This window comes from Columba livia, chromosome 1 (assembly GCF_036013475.1).
Source record: "Columba livia isolate bColLiv1 breed racing homer chromosome 1, bColLiv1.pat.W.v2, whole genome shotgun sequence".
In the NCBI taxonomy this organism is placed as follows: domain Eukaryota; kingdom Metazoa; phylum Chordata; class Aves; order Columbiformes; family Columbidae; genus Columba; species Columba livia.
The window spans coordinates 45,236,632-45,255,737 of NC_088602.1; the positions used below are offsets into that span (position 1 = coordinate 45,236,632).

At 40.7% G+C, this 19,106-nt stretch overlaps 1 protein-coding gene across 19 annotated transcripts in view; it reads left to right on the top strand.

Annotated features, from left to right (window-relative positions):
- LMO7 (LIM domain 7) overlaps positions 1-19,106 on the top strand; it is a 134,959-nt gene that overhangs the window by 47,589 nt on the left and 68,264 nt on the right. For all 19 annotated transcript variants that reach the window (XM_065055704.1, XM_065055941.1, XM_065055724.1 and 16 more), the window contains exon 4: positions 10,603-10,709. In XM_065055704.1, the coding sequence (XP_064911776.1) occupies positions 10,603-10,709 (107 nt within the window). The remainder of the gene's footprint in view (positions 1-10,602; positions 10,710-19,106) is intronic.

The window sequence follows — 19,106 nt, forward strand, 5'->3', positions numbered from 1 at the left end:
AGTTTGAAATTAGTATATTCGTGTCACTGCAAAATTCAGAAGTCTCAGTTGCCATTACTTCAAATTCCTAAGCAGATGTTGCTTCAAATTTGGGAGAATGATGGGCATACAAACTGGGGGATGAAAATTCCAATTTAAAAAAATCAATAGGAAGTTATGAGTTTTGTTTGGGTTTTTTTTGGTCTTTGGAAGTTTATGGAGCATTTTAGAAACCTGATCATTATGCTTAAGAATTTAAGAGAAATCTTATCTCTTATGAAAAGCTTTTTAAATGTTAGATCTCAGGGTACTTTGCAAAGAGGTCTTTGCCATGGTTTTAGTTCTGCACCTGAGGATAGCAGAGCCTTGGCAGAGGAGTGTTAGTAGGTCAGTCAGTAAGTCAGAGTAGGGTAGGGGTGAAATTTTGACTCTCAGTCGAATTCTCTCATAGACTATACTGCAAACTGGGGGAAAAAAAAAAAAAATCTAACTGGAGTTCTGAGAACTTAAAACTATAAATTACCAAATGTCAGGAGTGATTGAAGACCTGATAGGAATGTATGTGGAACTGTAAATCACTTCTGGTACTCTTTCTGCTGCCTTATGGGAAAGAAGAATGTGGCTTGTATGGAAATACCTCCGCTAGACAATTAAGAAAAGAGGGTTGTGTGCTAGAAAGGAAGTATGTTTATTAATAGTCAGAGATGACATTGTTCTGTAGTCTTTCAATGCCTGATAGTGGGAGTATGTAATCTCGGCAGTGGTTTACTGATGTTTTGTGCCCTTCTGCTTGAAAACATATGGTACATTTCAGCCTTAACTCTGAATTTCCTTTAATTGTTTTCTGTTGCTGCCTAAACACTTTGAAATGTAGGGTGTGGGGAGAGGGGAGGTTGATGCAAACTCTTTGTGACATTTTTAGTAGCTGCTCAAGACTTCAATCAGGCAGAATGAAACCCAGCCGCTGGATTGAACTTGACAGGTTTTGGGTGGGTGATGATTAAGTGAAATGTATCTAGGAGGGAGAAATCATATGGGCACAAACATCAAGAAATGATGGTTAAACTACTTGCCCTTGGTCTGTAGTCGGGGGACAGTAAGTGCTGTGCCTGTTGGTTGATCTCTGTGAATGAAAAGCAGCATTTTAGTGATGCTTTAAATGGCATAATGTGTCCCAAACTGATGCTTTCAGCATGTTACTGGGAAGAGAGATCAAAATGCTAATTAATTAATTGTAAAATTCTTGCAAACTAACTGTAAAGTAATATGATTGGCAGCAAGAATTTTCTAATGTGGAAATTTTTCATCCCTTCTCCTGCTCTAAATGAAAGCTCTGAAAAAGTATGACTGTTTTTGCCTCAACTTGCCAGCACTTAGCAAAATACATAAATATGGTTGCCAAAGGAACTGCAAAAAATTTCCATTTATCAAGTCAATCAGCTGTAGTCTGTGGTATACTCTATTATTTGTATGCTATTTTTATTTCCTTAAATACCCGATGACTGTTTCTGTGTTTGTAAAGAAACATTCCTTCCTAACTGGAAAAAAAAAATGTGAACCACGTAGAAAAGGTACACACCTTAAATCATACTTGTGACATTTATAATCTGATTTCTCCTGCCTTTGCCAAGTAAGCGTGGTTTTGAGATTTCTTGCGGCAGTCAGTGTTTATCTGTGTTAAATCTTCATAAGCTGGATGCTATGGTGCTTTTCTCTCTGGCTTGTCAAATATTTATTGATATACGGTGCTCAAAATTCATGGCAATTTCCAAAGAAAAGTAAATGTTAATTGCAGCAGTGATAATTATTTATTTTTTTTTCCTGTGGTATCAGTGCTAGAGCCACACAACTATGCTACTCGATCTTCTGTTGGGCACAAAATGCTCATACCACATCTTTTAACGCCTGTCTGAACACCTCCGCGCCCATGTGCTTGTGCTGAATCACCCTCCTCCGGTGATGTATGTTAAAGAGCGATTAAATACGATGCCAACGCCAAATGCTGTGGAATGTGGGGTGCCCAGCTCGCTTTCTGTGTGGCGTGAGACTGGGGAGGAGCACAAGGAAGCTTGTCCCCAAACCTGCTTGCTGATCCAGGTGCACAGGGGGACCTCCTCTACACTGTGGGATGAGCCAGTGTAGGGCAGCAAGGGTTAAGTAGAACAGTAGGATGTTAATCCTCTTGAGAAACAAAACGTATCTGGCTGATGAAGGAAGCAAAGTTAGAGGAAACTTCTAAATTCACTTTTAGGAAGAATGAAGTACTAAATCATAATCTAAAAGTCAGGGACTACATTCTCCTGTGAGGACAGGCCGAGAGAATTGATTGTTCAGCCTGGAGAAGGTTCCAGGGAGACCTTATTGCAGCCTTTCAGGACTTGAAAGTGGCCTATAAGAAAGATGGGGACAGACTTTTTAGCAGGGCCTGTTGTGATAGGACAGGGGGTTTAAACTAAAGGACAATGGTTTTAAACTAAGAGGGGAGATTCAGGCTAGACATAAGGAAGAAATTTTTTGCTATGAGGGTGGTGAAACACTGGCCCAGGTTGCCCAGAGAGGTGGTAGATGCCCCATCCCTGGAGATATTCCAGGTCAGGCTGGACGGGGCTCTGAGCAGCCTCAGAGTTGAAGATGTCCCTGCTGATTGCAGGGGGGGTGGACTAGATGACCTTTTAAAGTCCCTTTCAACCCAAAGTATTCTATGATTTTTACTCTATGAATTCAGGATCTAAGGCAAGTTGCTGTTTCAAGCCCTGTGTACAGAGGGGCTGAATTTCATCTATGTCAAATTGTTAACCTGTGTGAGCAAAACAGGAAAACTGTATACAAATAAAAAATTTAAAAAAAAAGGGAGGGGTGGGGGAGCAAGCTCTGCCAAAACTTTGTGTTTCAAGAACAAGAGGTCTTTACTTCTTGTATTACTTATTAGGCTTCAGGGGAGTTTCACCTTTAAGTGGATTACTGTCATTCCAGTTCTGTGTAGTGGAGTGACCTGGCGCTGGAGTATTTTACACACTTTGCCTGTAAATCTGTTTTGTGTAAACTGTTTGGGGTGAAAAGCACATCACTTTTTTTTTTTTTTTTTTTTAAGCTTCCTTTGACTTTGACTGGAATGCAAGTAAATCGTGGGGAAGTTAAGGCTTGTCTAAACATGGAAGTAGCCCTGGATGGTTATTCCATAGTGGCTTTCCAAGCCTCTGTTTTCTTTACAGTACGAATGGCTATGAGTGGGTGAGCTAAATTCCCTTTGTCTTGTCCAAAATGGGATGAAGCTGTGAAGTACAGCAACCTCTCTTGATTAACGAGGCATGTCTGCCCGGGGTGCCCACAAGCTGTACTTTTGCCCTTCTTCTTTCCAGCCGGCCTTATTTGGTAGCAGTGACATCCCAGAAACTCACCTGCACTTTACAACCTTATAGTCACTCTCTCTTATCAATAACAGGCTCATTTGGTACACGTTGTCGCTGTAGTATACGGCAGTAATGTCGTAGCAAAGGTTACGCTCTAGAGACGTGGGTCTGGGAGGGATTTCAGTTCATTGAGACAGTTGGTCTCTTCATATGTCGAACACCTCTAAAACTGTCAACTTGGAAGTCCTTCTTCAAAAAAACACATTGATTTTTGTTGTTTTCCTCAATCCCATTACTCATGTTGGAAAGAAACTGTGCAGCTCAGTGCTGCAAGAGGTTGCAGGCAATGAGGTGAGCTGGACAGAGAGGTCTTCTGCTGGCTGTTACACAGGGTGGTGGGCAGTGCTGGGAGCTGAGGAACAAACTCTGGGGAAGATCCTTCCAAACATACCTTGGTCTTACAGCTGCTGTCATCACAGATGGAGCTGGAGTATGGGGGATACGTGGGCCTTGTCCAAAACCAAAATGCTGCTTCAGAATGTGATTTCCGTAATGGTTGAACTCTGGTGAGACCTGTGAATTACAACGTTCCTCTTCCTGGCTATGATTTACAATTATTGATACTGGGAGCACCAAGGTGAGGGGAGAGTGTGTGCAGAAGGTTTCATTCCTGGATTCTGGCCATGGGAGCACCTGCTTTTTGAGAGGAATTCTGGGAGTGGGTCGTTGAAGAGTTGGTGTCTGTAATCATAAGTAGAGCTGGAGCAGGGAATCCTTGTGTCAAGGATCACAGTAATTTATTATTTTACACAATGTGGAAAAACAACGAAGGGCATACAGAGGGGAGTGGCAAAGCAATTAGCATCGTTTCTGATCTTTGGCCAATATCGTGCTCTGTGCGCGCTGTTATAGATGGGATAATTTACCAAACAGAAGCCTTGAGGTCACTCTTAAGGCAAAGTATGCCTGCAGGATGATTGATTTAATTATTATTTTTAGTTTTGAGCCCAAAAAGGGAGAAAAAAAACTAGTTCAGCTGTTCCACCCACTCCTTCTCCTCCTCCATTTGGCTCAATGTTGAACCCATTGGCAGCCTTCTGAGAAATACAGAGAGCTGCAGGAGCTGGGATCGCAGTCTGCAGGCGGGAGAAGTGAGTGATGGGCACTGAGCATCCCGACATGCAAGGTCAAGGTGGTAACTGGGAGTTCCTGGCTCCCAGACCTGTAGTTCAGCCCCGTTCCCTGCTCTCCCCCCTCGCCCCTTCTGCCCCCATCCCGCACCCAGCGCTAATAACCGAAACGTACCTCCGAGGAAGAGCAAGTCACCCAACTTGTTCAACAAGCTCACGTTGAAGGTTTCTTCCCTTACCCCACCTCCGAATATAAACAACACGTAGCTGCGTGGTGATGCTGCTGCAACATACAGCTCTGAATTCTCTATTAAACTGATTTGAGCCAGCTTTAGTAATCAGTATAATGCTGCATCTATGAAAATAATTTTCTACTTTTAAAAAACAGCTCTTTTTGTAATGGAAATAGGCCCTTACTTAGGGGAGTGCGCGTGCCAATAAGGAGGATTTGTCGTGAATGCGGAACGAAGGGAGACAGAGCGTAAGCTTTCAAGATGATTCCAAATGTCTTCATAAATGTCGTACTAAGAAACACGCCTGTTAAATATGATCTGTTCAGGTGATTTTCAGAATTCTGTAGCCAAAAAAATGCATCAGTCTCTCCTCCTAAAATGTCGAAAGTTTTTGTTGCTAGGCACCGTAGGTACTGAGAGGCTTTTTCCTTTCTCTTTTTTTTGGAGCCTGGAGATTGAAAACAACTTCTGGCACCAAGTCACAGTCTACATGATGCTGTAATACTTCCAAGCAAATATGCTTCACAGTCCTGGGAGCATCAGGTGCTATTATGAAATTATGTTCCCATCCTGCCCTTCAAACTCTGGAGGAAAAAAAAACCAACAAAACTAAACTAAACTAAACACACCACCTTCACCCCCCCACACACCACTCCTCCCCCAAAGGGGGCAAAACAAAACAAAAACCAAACAAATAAACCAAAAGGAAAACCAGAACTTGAACAGCATTAGAAGTAAGGGCTTTAACTGAAACAGGTGAGTATTTGCATGAGACAACGGGCTGTCTTCATCCATCGGCTGTTGCAGCCAGGAAATACAGAAAAAACACTGTTAATTACATTGTTTTTCTCCCAGATGCCAACTGAATTGGAAGATGTGCTGTAACTTGTATGCCTACGAGGTCTCACTGTTTTGGTGCATGTGTAGGGTTTCGGAGAAGCAGTTAACTAGAGAGTAGGGAGGCTTACCACACGGCATGACTGCACCCTAAAGAAATCAAATGTATTTACACGCTAGTTTAATAAATCAATATTCCTGCCTCACCTAGATAATAACGATAATGAGGGATTTATTTTTTTAATTAAAGTGCAGCTCAAGCTGAATTTAGTGTGATATTGCATTGCACATATGTAGTGAAAACAAGATGGTATTTTAAAATTCTTATATGGAGACCTCTCAGTTACTGATTACTTCATGCTCTTTCACTTGAGAAATTTTTAAAGTTTTTGTTGTATTTTACCTACTGCATGTCCCTTTTCAGGTTGTGGTTGTTTTTTTTGTTGTCTGGTTTTGGTTTTTTTACTTGAAGTCAACACTTTCTGGATTGTTTTTGTATATCTGCTCCTGTCTTTTCTCTCATTTCCCTGTTGTTCATGCTATTTTTTCCATTCTAGGCGTGCCCGTTCTTTTTCCCCCCTGTGTTTTTAGCCACTGAGGAACCTACGTACTGCCCCACTTCACCAGTGCTGTGTGTTTGTCTTCCTTTTCATAGTGCTGCATCATCTTGGTCTCAAGGTCTTGCCATGGTGATGTACATTAGGAGCTGATAACAGTCGCAAGCAGCACCACTGCCGGTTGTGATTTTTTTTTTAATTACTTTTTTTTAATTGTTATTTTTTAGAGGAAGTTGTCCATATTCTCATGTTTTCCCATACAGTGACTGGCTTCTTTCTTCTTTGTGGCCTGGAGGACAATGATGGGAATGGCCCCTGTGGCAGCATCCCTGCTCTTCCCACCCCATGGACCTGCTGGTGCTGCAGAGCTCTGGTGCAGCCCCCTGCCCCATGGTCAGGAGCAGAAGCAGCACTGAGGTCTGGCAAAGAAGGACAGGGAAGACTCAGATCTTTCCTCATGTCCATGGAGTTGCTGGAGTGAGAAAGGCAACCCTGCTCCGCTAGGATGCTGGAGGGAGGGCTTGGACCACAGTCTCACTTTCAATACGGTCTCATGCAATCTTGTGTCTTTCTCAACATTGGCTAGAGGGGGATGTTTGAGCAAGAGGCAGAGGGAAGGTTCTGTGGCTACCAATGCCCTGTGGGGATCTGAAAGGCAGGTGCATGCCTGAAAGCATGTGGTGTCATTGGCCATTCCTCTGAACAGTGGTGTTTAAATTCCTGCTCATGGATGACTTGCTTCCCACCGCCGGCTCCATCTCCCATGTTACGGCTTTGCAGAGTTTTTGGGTGTGGCTGACTTTGAAGTTTGAGGCAAAAATGAAATGTTGAACGGTAATAACATGACCTAGTCAGCGTTCTGTGCTGTGCTTTTAATGTAAGTCTTATATGGCTTGTGGGAAACTCCAGCTGTGCTGGGAGCATCTGAATTGCTCTGCTGTTGTATTGTGCACAGCATCTGGAGAAAAAAAAAATCTAGCTTCCCTCCGGTCTCCTTCCAGCCTCCTCATCCCCTCCCACCAAAACACTTAGAAGTAGCAATAACATACCAAAATGAATTGCACTTGAATTTTGTGGTTTAGACTTCAAGCTTTATTTTTGTTGTGATTTAGGATCTATAATTATATGATGCCAATTCCAACTTCAGATGCTCACAGAAATGCATTGATCGAGCTCTGTATTAGATTCAACTTGTTGATTTTTGTCCCCATTAGTCAGTTCAAAAGCTTTCTTTTTTTAATGGTCATAAACTTTGCTTTCTGCAGAAACATATTTGATCTGCCTGACCATGTGTCTTTGTTTTTGGACTGGGCAACTCTTTGCACCCTTTCTGGTGTTGCTCTCGTTGTGCTGGTAGATGGCAGCAGTATTGCCTCTCATGCTCTGTTTTATTGGCATAACGGAACCAAGTTCTCCTGTTCTCATTATATAGGTCCCCTGTCCTCTCCTCATTGTACTCCTCTTTCTCTGCAAATCTGCTAATTTGAATCTTTCTTAAATTTAAATGCCCTGCCTTTGTCTACAGAGGTTGGGGAGGCCTTGATGCCAGAGGGCAGTTGTGGACACAGCATGAAACCCTTTTTTTCCTCAAGCACACTGCTTGGGTGACCTGTGGTACCCACAAGATAGGTCTGGTATGTTGTTTTCCTCCAGACTTTTGAGTTCTGAATGTTCAAAAAGAATCCTTTTTGTGGAATAGGATGAGATTCAGATTGCAATATACTCTTTGGAGCTGAAGTGGCAATGACCATGAATCTTATCAAAGTACAATTACATTGGTAAAAGGAATAGCAGGATGGCTTCTATATTTGAGTGCATTAATCACTGAACAATGTTCCTGTTCACATCTTTAGTGATAAATCTAATTGCAAGGTTGATAGCTTGTCATTTTTTTTCCCTGCTTATATCTGTAGTGCTATTTAAAATGCATTTTCGTGTTCATTATTCTGGTAGAGTTTAAAACAGCTGCTAGCTATTTTGAGACCTGTAGCTTCAGTGATTTACTACAGTGATTATGGATGGTCAAGAATAGCTTGGCAAGGTTGGTGTTTAGAAGTGCTGATTTCTTGAAATTATACCTTTTTGTGTCAATGTCCAAACCTGAAGCAGTAGCCTTTGGGGTAACCCCTCTTGATGCTCTAAGGGTGAATTCCAGACCTGACAGGAGGAGAGCTGGTGTTGGAGCAGTCACCTGCGAGATGGCAGATGTGATCAGATTGCTGGCTTGGGGGAAGGCAGATTTTGACACCATGACTAGTGTGTTCTGCCTCCTGTGCTGTCTCCCCCTGATTTTGCCCTATTTCTGAAGGGCTTGACTCATGTCTGTGGTGATGTTCTCAGGGGCTCTGTTATTTATCAGAGAGCTGATGTTTAATAGGTTTAATTGCTGTGTCACCTTCAAAATCTAATTCTCTCATGCGCCAGTAGTTTGGTGGTTGTGCAGCTGAGCAGCCGCTGATGAGCAACTCTTTTAGTTTGTTTCTTTGTGCTCAGGGTGTAGGCAGCATCCATTTCTCTAAACCTCTGACTCTTCTTCCTTATTTACCTGCACAATGTGCTCATTCAGTTCAGTTCAGTTGACATAACCCATCCACTTGGGAGTTTACGCTGAGCTTTGGCAACTGGGCAGCCCAGTCAAGGCAGCTTGCCTTGGTGTGGCTTACAGTTCTGCTCTTTACCATGCAACTACTTGTTTCTTCTGCTCTGTTGCTTTCTTCCTTTTCTTTACCTCCATGTTTCTTGGACTCCCCAGGGCCCCTGAACACTGACCTGATACTTGGGTGTTTTTTTTTTTTAACAAGTAGTTCCTCATCTTCTCGCAATGGGACTCTAACCTATGGCCTCTTGCATGCAGAAGAAACATTGCTTTTTCAAAACCTTGGGGTTTTCGTTGCTAAAGTGACATTCGGATATTAATTGAATAAAACTGACACTTCTAGGCAGCTTTCCCTCTGCACAGAAAGGAAAAAGGGGCATTGCATGGAGAGGAAAAGTAAATGCCGTTCCTGAGGTTGCATCCCCAACATGAAGCTCTACCTTGGCCACTTGTGCAGGCAGCTCCTTGGGTATCGCAGGAGCTGGTGCAGGGGGGAGGTTGCCTGTCCTCCATCTTTTCCAGCCTCCTCTCCTCATCTGCCACCTCATGGTGTCCCCCATCATCATTGTCTTGTCACGTCCCCCCACAGCAGGACAGTGTGTGTCACACTTTGGGGCATAAACTTCATGGTGTGAGACACTTGGGGTTTTGCAGATGTGGTAACACGGAGCCTGCAGCCTGCACAGGGGATAATACCTTGTTCAAATATTTTCCTAGAATGAAGCTGTGTTTCCAGACTGATAAGAAATACTAGAATCCCAGGGACCTTCAAAACAGAAGGTTTTGGGGATTCTTGGGTTTGTTTTACTTCTTTCAAAGTGTTTGTTTTACTTTTCAAAGTATGTATTAGAAACAGCTGTTTTTTTTTTTTTTTTTTTTTGTGGATTGTTTTTTTCTAATAAATTTTAAATGGTAGAATAACTGTTACATCCAGTGAGTATGTGTCAAAAAAAAAGTTTAAAGCATGTGAAATTGCTTTTTCATACTGTGAGACTCGGATACCGGCCCCTTGACTTACAAAGCTTTCGAATGACAGGGCTGTACGTAGTTTATGAATTAAGTAACTTTGTGTACCTTTTCCTGTGGCTTCCAGCTGAACGGAGCAAGTGCGCAAGAGGGCACATTCTTTTGTTGTTGATAGCATTCCGCCTTAACGAGAAGGAATTTCTTGCCTATTGCCTATTGTTTATGAAGTGGAAAGAGATCACAAGTTGTATAATCTCTCTCTATATCGCTGGATTTTTATTTTTTTTTTTAAGCATTGCTATTCAGCTGATCTGAAGCAGGTGCAGCAAGTGGGTGCTGTAATACACCGCACCTATATTTTGTTATATATTTGTTTGAGATGGGAGGGTGGAGAGGAAGGGGAGGAACGCAAAGGAGAGAAACCCCCCCCAAGAAGGGGAGCAGCAGCTCTGAATACGGTTTGGTTTCTGTCTCTCTGGAGCTTTTCCTCAGCAACCAAACCCATACTCCAGGTGCAGTGTTCTCTCATCGCTCCTGTGAGCACAGAAACAGCGTGTCCCTCCTCTCCGTCCTCCCCTGCCAAGAGTTTCTGGGTGGTGAATGTCAGTAGCTGGAGTTATTTTTAAAGGCAAGAGGTGAGGCTTGTCGTGCAAAGCTGGGAAGAGGGCGTTTGTTTGCTGAGCAGAGCTGACATCAAAGTGGAGATTGCTGCCTACTGGCTCGCCGCTGCCTGATGCCAGGTAATCTTTAACGTACCCTCCGTCCCTGCGATCAGAACCCGGCTGCCTGAGAAACCAACCCGCGCTTGCAATCCAGAAGACTGTTGTTTGTTTTTTTTTTTCCCAGTATTATTTCCGTGAGCTGGACTTTGACATTTAGAAGCTCTCGCTAAGCATCTTGCAAAACCTGCTTAGTGCTTTTAACTAAGCAACTGCTTTCTACTTCTCTTCGCAGGATAATATAAATGTTTTTCTGAAAGCGTGTGAAAATATTGGACTGAAAGAAGCTCAGCTTTTTCACCCAGGAGATCTTCAGGATTTGTCCAATCGAGTTACAGTCAAGTGAGTTTTGTGGGTTTGTTTTCTCCCTCTCCTTTTCCCTCTAAGCTGTTTCACGGTCTTTTTTGAATGTTTATTTGTGGAAAATTATTCTTTTCATCTGGTACAAGCAGTTCTGAATGCTGTGGTGAGGGTTTAAGCATTAAGACTGGTAGAGAAGATTTGCACAAATTGAATTTAAAAAATGAAGTATTATTATGCCTTACAAGCAAACTAATTGCTAATTAATATTTACAGCATTTAATATATGAGATGGAAAGTGTTCAAGTTATTTTAAACTTGGAGTAAAATTAACTGTTAGATGATATCAAAAGCATCGCTTTCCTTATTCTTTGAGATTGCCGATATAAAATCTGAAAGGCTGAGTTGGTACTTCTGATACTTATCTGAATGGCTCTGTGCCTCAGGTATGGTGTTCCTAAAGGACCACTGTTCTTGACACTCCAAATAGTAATCAGGTGTTTGTCACCAAATGTCACATCTTCTGTCAAGAGGGGGGTAGGGGTGGAGGTGGGCTGTGAATAGAAACCCAAGTACTGAATTGCACAAAGGGCAATGTCATGTTTACAGAGAAAACAGTTTTCCTGTAAAATAGCAATGGTTGGGTCCTGAAATATAATTAGTGGATTCTCAGATTTCAGGGCTGCTGTGTTTCCTGACTTCTAGTTTCTGAGAGATTCAGGTAGGGCTTTAGTATATGGACAGGTAACAGGTGTTTTAAGATAAATATGTCATGGAAAAATATTGTCATAGAGCGTCTTGCTTTGTTACTGTATTAGCTGGTTTTATTGTGTTAGAATAAAGAGTGAATTTATTGTTTAGTCTCAAAAAAATAAAGAAAAGCTTTAGTTAGTTTTGCTGGAATCCTGTCAGGTTAAGAGTTGATTCCTGTCTTAAATTAACAGTTTTATCAAAGAAGAATAGGCAGTAATCCTTCTGTAAATACAAGGAAAAAATATTGTGAAATGACACATAACTGCTTTAATTAGAAAGAAATTTCTTGTAGGTGGATTGGGTGGTAGCATGTTGACATACTCTCTGCCTGGTTTCAGAATGAAAGTTTGTACTGGTTTGAGGTCTGATACTTGAGATGGTAACGTGTTTTCCAGTCTTTGACTCACACCTGAAATGTAATTTCTCACTCTTGGTGTTTAGGGACCTGGTGCCTTTCCAGGGCACCGGTATTTTCCTTGCTGGTTCCTATATCATGCTGAAAGCCGGGGGGTTGGTAAGCTCTGCCACGCTTTAGTTATCCACAAAACCCTCGCTGAAGTTACTTTGGTGGAGGTTTTCTCCGAGGATGTAGCTGGGAAGGGTTGGAGGCTGCCAGGAGCTGGTCTTCAGCAGTGTCAATAGCGACAAGCTGAAACCCCGGGAGGTTGAGTTGGCAAACTCTTGTGCAAGGCATGTTGTCCAACTTGTCCCTACGTTAACTGTGGTTCCCAAGTGAGGTCAGCCATGAAATTCATCTGGTGGGTCTGTAACGAGGGTTGTGGTGTTTTGTTTTTTTTGTTTCATTTGATCCTTTCAGCTCCACCGGTTCCTTTCCCGGCTCTGGAGCAGAGAGTAAGGCTGGAATTTGAAGTCGTCATAAGGCAGTGGGGGTTTTACATCATGCCTACTCAGCAACAGTTTAATTAGTGTTTTTCAAAAAAAGCAGATTTAACCATTGAGCGCTTCTTATGGACAGCAAGGCAAGGGGTCTGGGTTAGCATCAAAAGAGCTTCCAGCCATATAGCCATGCTCTTTTAATTTGTTTCAATGTAATTTTGATTTTCCACATGTTATATATCATATGACAGTCCCACAGTGTATGTAAAATGCTTACAGAGTAATTCAAAACTTCTGAGCACTCTGTAAAATGGTAACCTAACCATGCTTGCACATTTTGATGTCTTTAGGAGTTTGGGGAGGGAAGTTTTATTGCAAGAAATAAAGGGAATAAGCTATGTGAAGATAACTCTCTCAATTGAAAAGTTAATTATGTATCACTTGACTACCCTGAGGACAGAGGATTTCCAGAGAGTCATGTGTCTATCAGGAGAGAAATGCTGTCTGATCAAGAACTTGTATCTGATATATTTTTTAAATTATTTAATAGAAATAAATAATTTCATACATTCAAGCTGAATTATGAATTTATTCAGAACTTGTAGGATGCCAGGCCTTAGAAAAGAGAGACTGTTTTATATCTTGCTTTTGTGTTGTCCTCTGTTATCCTTGATCTTAGCATTAAATTATTTATTGTCACAGGGGTAAAACTTTTATAATATACTATTTTGTTTGTTTGTTTTGTTAATAAAAGATTGCATTTCATTTTTGGCTTACTGAGATTCCTAAGCAAATTCACTTTGCCACCATCACCTGAGGCTCATTGCCCACATCTTAAACCAGCTGCAGTAGACTGTACAGGATAACGTTAATGTGTGCCTGAAGCAGTGTGTATTTTGACACCTCAGCAGTATTGCTGTGTTCTGCTGTTGCACCACCACTAGCACAGGCTTTTTATCCACCCAAAACAGATTAAGTAAACTGTTGCTCGAACAGTCAGCTTCTCAGGCTGCGATGGCTGAGGACAGGGTGCTGGTGGGATACGTGCATATACTGCCAGGCATAAGATGCCTGATTTGCCATGTATGTGGAAAGTAGATAGGGGAGGGTGCTGTTAAAACGGTTTGTCTGCTTCTGATGCTGCGGACGACGCAAGAGTTGTCTTATGGCAGAGCAAAACCAGTGCCTGACGCTGACTAGGAGGTTGCATCTTTGTCCCTGGTGTGCTAGGCCTTCTGTAGACTTGGTGGCTCTGATGAGGGGAAGGCCGTGCAGGAGGAAGGCATCCCCTCTGAGAGGGATGTCCTCTGTGGAGACGTGTTCCCTCTGCTCCTCCTGTCTCTGCTGCCTGGCAGTTGCATGTGGTACCTCTTCCTCCTTGCCGTGCAGGAAGTCCTACACCCTCAGGCTGTTGGCATCTCAGACCAATGTCCTGTCCCACCTCGGCAGGCTCCCTTCCCAGCAGGAAAAGTTATTCTCTCCTCACACCTTATTTCTGGGTGTGGTTGCTGCCTTTCACTGTACCTTTACTGATAGCACTCTGGTTTTCTGTCTCATCAACAATAATGCCAAGCCATTCACAGACACCAAGCTCTCTTATATTTGTGTGTGGTGTAATGTTCTTATGTCACCTGAGTTAAGGTGAAGACCCTCTGTTCCTCATGACTTGCCAGAAGTTGTACTAAAAAAATAATCCTCCTATCTGGTAAGGAGGTTGCAACTTTCACTTGTATTTTGTTTTCTGTTGCAACTGAGATGATCTGCAGGCATAATGTGAAACCCTCCTCTGTAATTACTACTCGTATCTGGGACAGGAGGGGCAAGAATCCTCTTAAATATCTAGGCTCGTAGTTCCAAGTGATTATGTGATTATCCTTTTTGCAAAGCAAAAGCTCCTTAAAATTTTATTGTTTAGAAGTTTGTGTGGAGAGGGCTGGTTAAAATTACTAGTTACTGTTTTCAAAGCCTTGCAAACTCCATGCTTTGCCAGATCAGCGATGAGATTAGTAGTCGGGTGATGTGGAAAAATATACTGGCATGGATGGTTTATTTTCTGCCAATGAAAATGAGAGTGTGGATTAATGTCTGAGATTTATAGTTCAGTCTTTCTGCAAATCTGCAGAAGTTATTGCTGAATGCTGTAGTACAGTAATGCGTCATGTGTTCCAATAAAGATTATCCAGATGGACTTATTCCTCACATACCATGTCCGGCAGTCATGTGCGTATCTTTGTTTCATGGCTAGTTATTTTTGTAAATGCGTATGTGTTCTTTCAGCACATATGATTTTTTTTTTTTTTTAGCCTAGGATTTTATTATTTTTCATCAGAGGAGACATTGGTTTAGAGCCCAGCAGTTTGATTATTTTTATTTTTAAATACTAATGCAAGGGTGTATTAATATTTCATTTGATTCTTTTTTACTTATATAAAAGTAAAAATCTAATACAAGCTTAGTGACTCTCAGTTGTCAGCACGGTTACTATTTTAAAATGTTAAGCACTTCCTTACCCAGCTCTGTAGAGGTGACACACCCAGTTGTTCCCAGCTGTGGAAGGGTTCTCACAAAAATCATGCCACAGAGTTCAAAGTGAGAGTTCACTTAGGCAGACACCAAGCTTCTATTCTGATGGAGTGTCTCATCCCAATTAGCCGTTTTAAAGGAGGGAGCCTGAACAATCGGATGAATGGCATAATTAAAATTTGTCTTGTTTTTCAAGTAAATTATTCCACCTGGAAAAAGTTCTAATTCTGTAAAATGAGGTATCCACCTAAAGAATCTAATTATATGCTAATAATAAATCCAAACAATGGTTTAATAGGTGAAAATATTTAACTGAGAAAAAAAATTATGAAACAGTTCACTGCCTTAATCCTAAATAGCAAGCTTTTTTACAGCTACCACAGCCCCTTGAGTCCTGATATTGAAGGTTTACTATATTTGTTCATTCTCCAATAAAATATCAAATCAAAATATTTGGCTTCTATTAATATTAATACTACAGGGTTATATTTAGAGCAGGTCTTGAATGAAATTCATGAATCGTCTCCAAAGATAGCTGGAAGTCTCTCAGCACCTAGCAGGACTTGGTATTTGAGTAAGGCCTTCACCTTTTTGCTGCTCTGTGGTTTTTCACATATTCGTTATCAATCCTTTACACTAAATGAAGTGTAAATTGCATAAAGCAAACAGAAAACCCTGTCAGAAGTTTTGCTGAAGTGGGATTAAGTGCATATATGAGATGAAATAACGGAACTCTGACTCTGGCCCTGTCATTTCTAACCTTTGGATGGTTTTAACTTATCAAGTTAAATGCTTCTTTAGCACAATTATTTTTCCTGATTCCCTAAAGCGAACAACAAAGCCTGAAAAAATGTGAATGCCATGTTTTCTGTAGCATGGATAATTAGAGCCAACCGGAGAGAAGTTGCAACTGTTCCCTGTCATGTTCATCCTTGTGTTCGTGCATTTCAGAAGCTGAGTTTTTGAGACAGGCTCTCCATTTTAGTTCAGAGATAATACTTTCTGAATTTAAAATACCACACACAAAATTTTCGCAGAGTAGATGCTTTTAAGATAAGAGCCTGAGAAACTTAAATAGTTGCTAAGTGATGCGGTTGTATGTATGTACTCTGCGTCTCTTCATCCATCTGGAACAGGATACATTTCCTGGGGTTTTCTTCTGATTTAATAAGAGTGAATGGTTATACCCCTTTTATCAACATAAACTATTTTAAGTATACGTACAAAATTACTACCTGCCATATCACAACTATTGCCCCTTACTAAGCAACCGTCTCCTTATAGGGGTTGTCAAAAAGGAAGCCTTCTAGCACCAAGTTAAGCCAAACACAAAGGATCCTCTAGTAACCTACCTCCTTTATCCCATAATTCAGATTACAGTAGCACCAGTGCTCCCTTTCAGTGATGAAGTTGCCTCACTTGTCTTTTTGGGTGTAGCCACTAAATGTGCAGATACAATGGGGTTCCTGAAAATAGCAGCAAAGCAGAGGCAGAGAGGGGTTGAATGAAGACATGGCTTCTTCCAGTTCTACGTTCCATCTTTTAGCAACTTCTTGTTCTTCACGTGGCAGGAAAATAAGTGTAGATTTTAGGTTCTAATTAGATAAGAGGTGGGTTGTTTATTTTTGTTTTGTTTTTATACAAGCTGATAGTTTCTCATGACTTTCATGTTCTTCCTGTCTAGTCCTGGGGAATACGCCAGGTTTCCTGATTCCACTTGTGTTTCCTGCTCAGGGTGTTTTTCTTCTTCAGGGTCCACAAAGGCAAAGTGCAATTTCTGTTCTGTGGGATGAATTTCACCACTGCCAAATAGAACACTGAAGGAAGCAATCTGCATGAAAACCACTGAAAATATGGTCTATTTGAGTGGAGAATCTTCTCAGCGCTCTTTGAAATCTAGTTTTTGGAGAGCTTTAATTGTGAAAGCAATACCACCCCTCAGTCTTAGGAGGAAGTTTTTTGGTGTTGCTTTGCCAGTAACACTCAGATCTTTGAACCATGTTGCAAAGGACTTACCTGGAAGCTGGAGGTGTAATGGTAAGATACTCCTTGGGGACTTGTAACCTTTTTTGTCCCTTGAGAAGAGCTGACATATTTTGTTCAAAGGAGGCAGGGTCAAGAGAGACAAATTGACCACGTACTGGCTCACAGCATCAGAGAGACAGAAAGTGCAAGTCAGTTTTTGATCAGGAAGGTCAGAACTGGTGTTTGCTGTTGATAACACTGAATTCTGACTCGGATCTTTGCAGTTACTCTAGTTTATTGATAATGTTTTTGCTCAAAAATTTCATGCTTATAATAAGAGCACATGATGGAACTGAACCTGAATTTGCTGTACTGATTTTTTTTTTTTCCCAATAAACACACATTTTAATGAGTTGAAAAACATATTTCTAATTTGGCTTTAAAAAACAAACAAACAAAACAAAAAACAGCAACAAAACCCAAATAAACAAAAACAGAAAAAAAGAAAAAATATCCCCCACACAACACTGAACCACCCTTTCCTGTCCTTTTATTTTGTGTAGAGTAGAAAGTCATGGACTGGATGAAAGCCAAGTGCTTCAGTACAACTAGTATGATAGTAGTTAGCCCTAAATTTATACCCGTGTAATGTCTCCAGCTTTACACCTGTGTGACTGCAGAGTCAATCACCCCAAAGACTTTGTCATAAAGGCTTAAAAAACTGTCTTTGAATGCAAGTTGAGATGAAAGGAATAAAAGACAAGGTTTTGGGGGTCTTGAAAACTGAAATGCAAACCGTTTAACCAAAATTTATTTAGAACAATGAATGTTGTGTTGGGGTTTTTTTTCCTTCTATCCAAGGAAATAACAGTTCTTACACATGTGGTTGTAATAGGCTTTTATTGTGGTAACTGAGTTTCCTAGTGACACTTCCCTTGAAATGGAAAAGTGCAGCACCTTCACTTCCGAGTGACTCTAGAAATGTTCCTATGACTCTATAAGTGTGGAAATTTTCTTTCTGCTATGGTCATTTGCATAGAAATGGGTAATATTTATGGCAGCTGATCTTCCTTGGTATAGTCATGTTCTGAACATTGAAATTATTCTATTTATTTTGTTTAGGTTATAACTATTTCAAAGATAATGCATTTCAGATATTTAACTTTTAGTCATACTGATGACAGTTTTGCAGAGGTAAAGAAAATGAAAATAGTGTATTTTATCAGTCTTGTGAAACTGTTGTGCTTACTGTAAACTATTCATGCTCATGTCATTAATTTGCACAAGCTTTAAATCATTCCAGTAAACCCGTGTGGGCAATAAAATATGTTCCAGACTTTGGACCATAACTGCAAGAAATTTACCTCCAACTCGTCAGTGTAAAGTCTATAAAGTGTTAGGTGTGGTGCTATTTAGTCTTTCAACTTTATCCGTGAAGTTTCTGGCTGTTAAGAGAAATGTTTGAGATTGTTCATTTTTTCTTCTGAGTAATATAACAGCTAATAATTTACACATCCTTTATGGAATTATGATCTCGATAGTGTTTGATTTTTACCATATATCTGTTTTGTGAGATGATTCTACTTTAGGAATGAAAAGCTTCTGGAGTTGTACACCTGTACCTACAAGTGTACAGGAGGAGTCTGAACAAATTTGGGAAAAATGACGTTAGTGTGTGTTAGTTGTATCAAGAGCAATTTGGGTATCTCTAGTGACACAAATCTATAGCCTTGCATTGGAATTTAAACAGTTGTGCTATGAAATTGAATTATTTGCTGAAGGATGTTACAGTTGCTTTCTGCTGAAAGGTGTTGGTTTGTTCAAAGTCCTCATTTTTGATCCTGTTATATTTCAAAAGTATCTCTGGATTAATTTTTGATGGGGTTACAAGCCTTTAGAAAACTTTTTCAGTGCTCTTAAACATGTATATCAATTCCCTAACATGCCAGGATTAAATGCAGTTTATAAAACAATGCAGTAGAGATAGGAAAGTAATTTGGATGAGTAGCAATGAGTTATGAAAGAAGGTAAAAAGGAAACCTGTATTTTTTTGTGATTTTTTTGTTTTTTTTTTTTTTTTGTTTTTTTTTGGTACCAAAAAAGGTGTTTGTGTCTGAGGTTGGAAGTTGAAGGACTTCTAAGAAAAAATAAGCTTGTTACTTTAATATCAATTATACAGAAACATGTATACAAGTTCACTATCGTATTATTTTAAATTTTATTTTGCCATTGAATTGCTGAAGTTCAATGAGCCTTTCTCTAGTCAAACAATTCAATAGAGCAGCTCCTATATTTAAATACTGGGGGAAGCTGACTTGAAGTTTTCCGTGGATACAGGAGTTTGTTGCCTAACCATACTCT